A 7,139-nucleotide genomic window follows, 5' to 3' on the forward strand; every position below is an offset into this window, starting at 1 on the left:
TTCATTCAATAATTTTTTATTAAAACAAGTAACACACAAATATTACACTCGAAATACTGAAAATTTTAACTTGCACGCTTCCTTATTCAACACTATCAAATATAGTCATCAATGTTTTCTCACTGGAACCAAATAATGCTATTTATAAAAAAAAAGATTTTAACTAAATACCCTTTTATTACTAACATTCTTCTTCTCAATCGAAACCAAATTAGGAAATTTATATTTCAGTATATATTTAATAAGTATTAATTTTATCTTTTATTATTATTGCTTTTTTATATTACTGTATTTATAAAATTATTATTACTTTTATTTTATACTGTCTTTTTTAACTCTACTAATATTACTATTATCATTAATTTATCTATGTTTTTTAAATCTTATTAATATTATTTATAATGATAGTGATAGTGATTCAATAGTTGTAATAGTTTTATGGTTATTGTCCTAATTTTTGCAAATGTTATGTTTATTTTATTAATTTCTGCCATAGTTATAAACTTTACTATAATTATTTTTACCATTGTTTTATCATTAGTTATAATTTTTAGTAAAGTTATCATGATATAGTTACTATTTGTTTTTTTATTCACATTATTATTTGTATTAATATTTTTATTATATTATTATTGCAATTATTAATATCATTTTTATTTATTAGTGCTTTATTTTTCATTCTTCATTTTTTTTTCTTTTTAATCTTTTTTTCTTATTTATAATTCTTTCTGTGTTTTATTTGTTAATATTTTTTTTTTTAGGTGTCACTCCTTTGACTAGTTTTTTAACTATATGAGTGACACCTAAACTTTTTTTTCTAAGTTTATAAAAATATTATTGTAAATTTTCATATTTTATTGTTAAACAAATGGATATAAAATAAAAAATAAAAAAATTACCAGAAACCCCAACAGATTCCCGTTCGCTCTAAATACCTCAATCACTTCTACTTATCAGCAATCCTTTATTCAAAAATATCTACGTATTCTTCGAAAAAATACATGACTAAAATTTTATTTATTTAGTAATAAAATTTACAACATGGTAATTTTATATAATATTGCATTACTTTATCTACAAAACTAACGAAAGTTTAAAGTATTGAATCTATATGTTATTCATTATAAAGAACTTTTTTTTTCTGTTTTGTATGGTGATTATTTTTAATATTTATAATAAAAAAATTAAAAAAATATTATTTGATATGAAATCACGGAGTCAAGCATTTAAAGTAAATTTAAAACTAATCTATGTTATCGTTGCGAAATCTATGCTAAATCTCTGTAATAGCTCGATTGTAATCATACTTTGAGCTTCCTTGATACTGCTTTTCTGTGTCGTTTTTAATAAAATTATTTGAAGGAAAATCTATCAAATTTTTTTCGTCTGATTCAGTATAATCGTTTTCTTGTGGTGGTGGTGGCGGCGGTGGTGGCAGTGGTGCAAACAACACTCGTTTTTTTTTCTGTTTTTTTTCTACATCTTGCTCAAATGTTGGGTTATTGTAAGAACTATGTAAATCAGGCTTGACCGTTTGGTACACTGGTGTCTCATTTGCCGTGGTTGGAGACTCTTCTACTATGTTTTGAGTAGGTTGTTCATAATAGTTATCATATAAAGGGTTTGACTTTACTTGAAAGTTGTTTAGTGTAGATGGCAATGTACTAAGAGAATTGCTTTCCATTCGGATTATGGAGGCATGATTGTTTTGTGGACCCTCTGTTGAATCCAGAGCAGCAGGAGTCTAAATGCAAAATTTTATAAAGTTGTCATTTTCACGCATATTTTTTGTATGTCGATTTTTTTTTTTTAACATTTTATTTGCCGTTTATATTAAATTTTTCAATTTACATATTCTTTACAACAAAGTTAACTGCCGGAGCAAAAGAAGACACTGATTTTGTCTTATCGCCGTGCACCGGCGAATAATAGTTAATTATTATTGTTAAATATATTAATAAAAATAACTATAATAATAATTACTATTATTACTTTTGTTGTTATTAATAATATATTTAAATAACATTGCTTTTTCTTTTAATTTTAATTTTTCATTGATCTTATCTGAATTAGTTTTGATTGGTATTATCTATTTAAAAAAAAACATTACAAAGCAAAACCTGTGTGTGATAAATGGCAAGTTAAAAAGTTAAATAATTTTATCACTATGTTTTTGTTTTCTGTAATCTTTTTTAGCTTAATGTGATTGATACTTGTCCACATGATGTTGACGTAAATTAAGTAACTAATGTTGTAACTATACTTACCATGACTATTTATAAAAGAAAAGTAAAAGATTTTTAAGAAGTAAAAATTTAGATGTGGTTTAATTTTATGAAATTTTTTCCTATGGAGTTAACATGAAATTTTTATGATAAATTTACGTCAAAAATCATTCATACTCACTAAAGTATCAACAAACTTTTGTTTTTTGATGTTTTAATTGAAAATATGAAATGTTAATATTTCACTTATATCATACACTAATTTGTATATATCAACGGCAACCTCATTTGAACCAGCCATTTTATTATATTAGCGTCAACCTCATCTAAACATCAGCCATTTTAATATATTAGCGTCATATTCATCTAAACCATTTCATTTTAATAACAGGTTTCACAACTTAATTATATTTATTTTTGATTTATTCACTTTTTAAGAGCAGTTATGCAATAAAAATCAAATGTCAGAGAAGTTAAAAAAAATTTTCGTTAAAAAATTAGAGCTAACATTAACAAATCTCGAATATCTCCAAAACTGCATGAGAAAATATCAAATGGATAAAAGTTAGGGAATTAGAATGTTAACATAATTCGCAAAAAAAGATTACTGAAACACAGTTAAATAAGATACACTTTAAGTAAGATAATTTTTTTTATTTTGGACCAATAAAGTTAAAAAAACTTTTCTTCTTTTCTCTTGGATGCTTATGAATTTCTTCATCACTTAAGTGTTTTTTATCACTTAAGTGTTGATATTTTACCAATTTATCGGACTTTTGATTAAAGTATTTCTTATTAATTCTTACTGTTCTCTTTAAAACCTAACTGTGTCGCCTGGTCTAATAGGGGTAAATTGAGCAGCTTTGAAAAAAATAAATAAAACTGATCTATCGAACACAAAGAAACAACTTTGATAAGAAATAATTTAGTGGTATATTGTTTTAGAATTAATAACTTTTAAATAAGGCCTAAAAACTCAAAATTGTTGTATAAAATATTACTTTCATATTTCATGACATTTCTTACTATTTAGTTCTTTCTCCTCTCTTACGTCATTAAAGTGTATAATAAAGAGGTGAAAAATTATACACACGCTTAATATTAATGAAAGTTTTATTGACGATTAACCCGAGTTTCGTACCTTGCATATTAATTTATTTCTTGATTGATCAACTTATCCCACACTAATAATCAACTTACCTCGCCGAAGCAGGTTGTGCAGTTCTGCAAACTTTTGGCAACATCTTCTCAAAAAAATCAAAAACCATACTTTTTACTTTAAAAATTTTTAGCAGTTTAAATTATCTTTTAAATATTGAAAAAATTATGTGTTTTTTCACCCTTCATGAGATTTGTTAGATTTAGTAAAAATTGCTCAACTAGCCCAGCTCTACCATATTTAACGAGTTTTTTGAACATATTTTTATAATTTTCATGATTAGTTTCATTTCTATATTAATGTTTTTATATATTTCTTTTATATATTTCTTTTTTTTTTTTAATTTTAATAAAGCTTCTGTTTTTTCTTTTAAGAATAAAATAATCCTTTTGTTATCAAGGTTAAAAAAGTAGATAGAGGTCCAAAATTAATTTGGTGTAGAAATTATTTAATGTTTTTTTTCATAATAAATAATTAGTCTTCCACTTCAATTGCAACACAAGTGATTATTTTGACAAAACAATGAAATGTTAAATTAAATGAAATCATTTTTATTTTATCAAAGTAGAATTCATTTTTATCTTATCAAAGTAGAATTCCTGGTTTTTTTAACTTTTCCATAAAATCAATTAAGAATAACTGGTTAAACAAAAAGAATTGAATTTTGAACCCCCTTCACAGAAATGATTTAGAATTTATAAAGTACTTTTTAGAAGAGAATCTATATTTTATTGATTAATATAGAAGATGAACATAAGCATTCGCTAGAAAATAAACATAAGTATCGTTAGTATCAGTTGCAAAGTTGTTTTGTGGGTTTATATGTGTTAATACTTCTGAAGAATAAATTTTAAAAGTGAAAACTTATTAATGACGTAAAACTCCAGGCTTTATTTTGATTTTGATAAATCTTGCAAAAACCAACAATCATCATAGGCATTTTAGTGGATTTTACGGTAAACATTGTGAAACAGATTAAAACAATTAAACTATGTGCGAAAAATAATTCGTCATTATTTAAAAAAAAAAAAAGATTTTAAACAATTTAGTGAAAATATAATTGAAAAATGGATCGTTAGTTTACACAATTCGGCAAATTATACTTTACTGTTAGTTTACACAATTCGGCAAATTATACTTTACTGTTAGTTTACACAATTCGGCAAATTATACTTTACTGTTATTTGCTTATTATATATTAAATAGTTAACTACTTTTTTCTTTGTAATTAAACTGCATAGATCTTGAATTAATAATATTTAGCGTGTGCTTAGTTGCTTTTAATAAAGTTCTGATTCGAAGTAATTTTGCAAGAAAACCGTCAAGATAAAAATTGTCTCTTATTTGCATTTATATAATAATAAGTTTATTATAAATACATTATAAATAATTTAATAACTTTATGATTTATATAGGTTATTAAACATAAATAAATATTAAGGCATCCTGAAAGTTTATTTACTTTTTTTTTCTTATAAAACATTTTTTATATTTCAATAAAACTATTACTTATGGTATTTCAATAAAACCTTATTAGTTTTTTTAAATATAAGACTCAAATTAGAATTTTGTTACAAAATTTGTGCAAAAGTAATGTTTTAAGCAAGTTATTAAGTAACTTGGAAAATTAACCTAAAATGTTAAGTTATAAAAAGGATTTTTGTAAAAATAAAATACTTAATTTGAAATATTTATACTCTGTTTTACTTAAAACCAATTAATAATGAAATAGAAAAATTTAATGCTGATTTACCATAAAATCTCTTGATTTTCACCTAAACTAAACTGATGACAGTAACAATAAAAGTAAACTTAAACCTGTATATTATCAACAAAAATATGTTCCATCTCTTATAAATTTATCGAAATAAAATCGTTTTACTCATGCCAAGCCTCTCTTTAATGACATGATTGTTATTAGTATATACAAGATGAATACTTTCATTGATCTTTATTTTAAAGTATAAATGTAAAAACAGTTTACCTCCTGAACCCTGTCAAAATTTATATACTTTAAAAATAAAAAAAACTTTTAATAAATAACAAATCTATTCAACAACCTGATAAGAAATTCTGGAAAGTTTTGCGTTGCGTTTCGTTGAGCTTTTCTTTGGAATAAATTAACTTCAAATATAATATGCCTCTTATAAACAAAAACATAAAAAGATTATATTTTCAATCGATGAAATATCTATTACTTTTATTTTACTTTTTTGTGTGGAACTGAGCATAGGATCCCTTCTCGGCAGGTAAAAAGAAATTGTCGAATTTATTTTTCTACAATGCTGTTTTGACCATGTTCGGAGTCACCCGCGTTCGCCATTATCCCACTCTCCCCTACATTGTTAAAGCTTATTTTATTGTAAACTATTACTATGTTTTTATGTACCTTATTATTATATATTACCTAGTTTTGTTAATATATATATGTTTTATATATATATATATATATATATATATATATAAAACATATATATATATTATATGTTTTATATATATATATGTATATGTACAAATATATATGTGTATACATAATAATATTCTTCTGATGAGACTTTATTGATAAAACACAGTGTAAAACAAAAAAAATTCTAGATAAGTGATTTTCAACTAATTTATTAATGTCTTTGAGCACTTGTTGTTCTTGTCTTTGAGCACTCTATTTTGTAGAATACATTTCAAATTATTTGTGTGTGTTTATATATATATATATATATATATATATATATATATATATATATATATATATATATATATATATATATATATATATATATATATATATATATATATATATATGTATATATATATATATATATATATCTACATATATAAATATATATATATACCTATACATAAAAAATATATGTATATATATATATATATATATATATATATATATATCTATATATATGTATATATATATATATATATCTACATATATAAATATATATATATACCTATACATAAAATATATATATATATATATATATATATATATATATATATATATATATATATATATATATATATATATATATATTAGGGATATGACTTTTTAATTTTTTTTCAAATAAAATGTTTCCTGTATCATAAATCGATGAACTTTTACCTAAAATCATGAAAAAAGGCCCAAATAGCTTTCTGCAACAAAAAAAGGTCACCCCCAAAATAAAAATTTGATTTACCATTTTTATACATTCATTTTTGACCGATGTTTTAATCTTAAGCTTAATTCTCAGCTTAATTCTATTTATTTCATTATTTTGTTATGAATTTATAAATATAACGCCACACGTTACCATGGCAACGAAACGGCCGTGTGCCGGCAAATACTTGGAATTGTTATGTGATGACGTCATTGTGTTACCACGGTGATATAGACGACTGTAACAGACTGTAGAAGATTATAGAACTTAGTAGAACATTCTGGAAGCTCTAAATAATTATATAAGCGAGCTGCTGTCAGAACTCAGTGTTGATAATATGAATAGTTCTATGAAGTACTCTGCGTGTAACTGAGCTAATAAGGAACTACTGTAGCGAACTAAAGACGCTGTAAGTGTACGAAGTATAAGTAGTTGTAGCATTATCGTTAGGATACGGACTGGATTATCGAACTGTTATCAACATTGACTGGATTATCGAACTATAATTGGATTACTATACAGTTAAAGTATTTTATTAATTAAACGACTTTATTAAACGGATATTTACGCTCAGCTATCCGTAAAGTCGTAACAATATTATATGAT

General features: G+C 23.6%; 1 protein-coding gene across 2 annotated transcripts in view; it reads right to left on the reverse strand.

Annotated features, from left to right (window-relative positions):
* Positions 1-1,002: 1,002 nt before the first annotated feature.
* The window catches only part of LOC101241498 (mucin-2), a 68,585-nt gene continuing 62,448 nt past the window's right edge, over positions 1,003-7,139 (reverse strand). For both annotated transcript variants that reach the window (XM_065818535.1, XM_065818536.1), the window contains exon 7: positions 1,003-1,744. In XM_065818535.1, coding sequence (XP_065674607.1) covers positions 1,274-1,744 — 471 coding nt within the window. In that variant the 3' untranslated portion in view covers positions 1,003-1,273. The remainder of the gene's footprint in view (positions 1,745-7,139) is intronic.

Source organism: Hydra vulgaris, chromosome 14, assembly GCF_038396675.1.
Source record: "Hydra vulgaris chromosome 14, alternate assembly HydraT2T_AEP".
NCBI lineage: Eukaryota > Metazoa > Cnidaria > Hydrozoa > Anthoathecata > Hydridae > Hydra > Hydra vulgaris.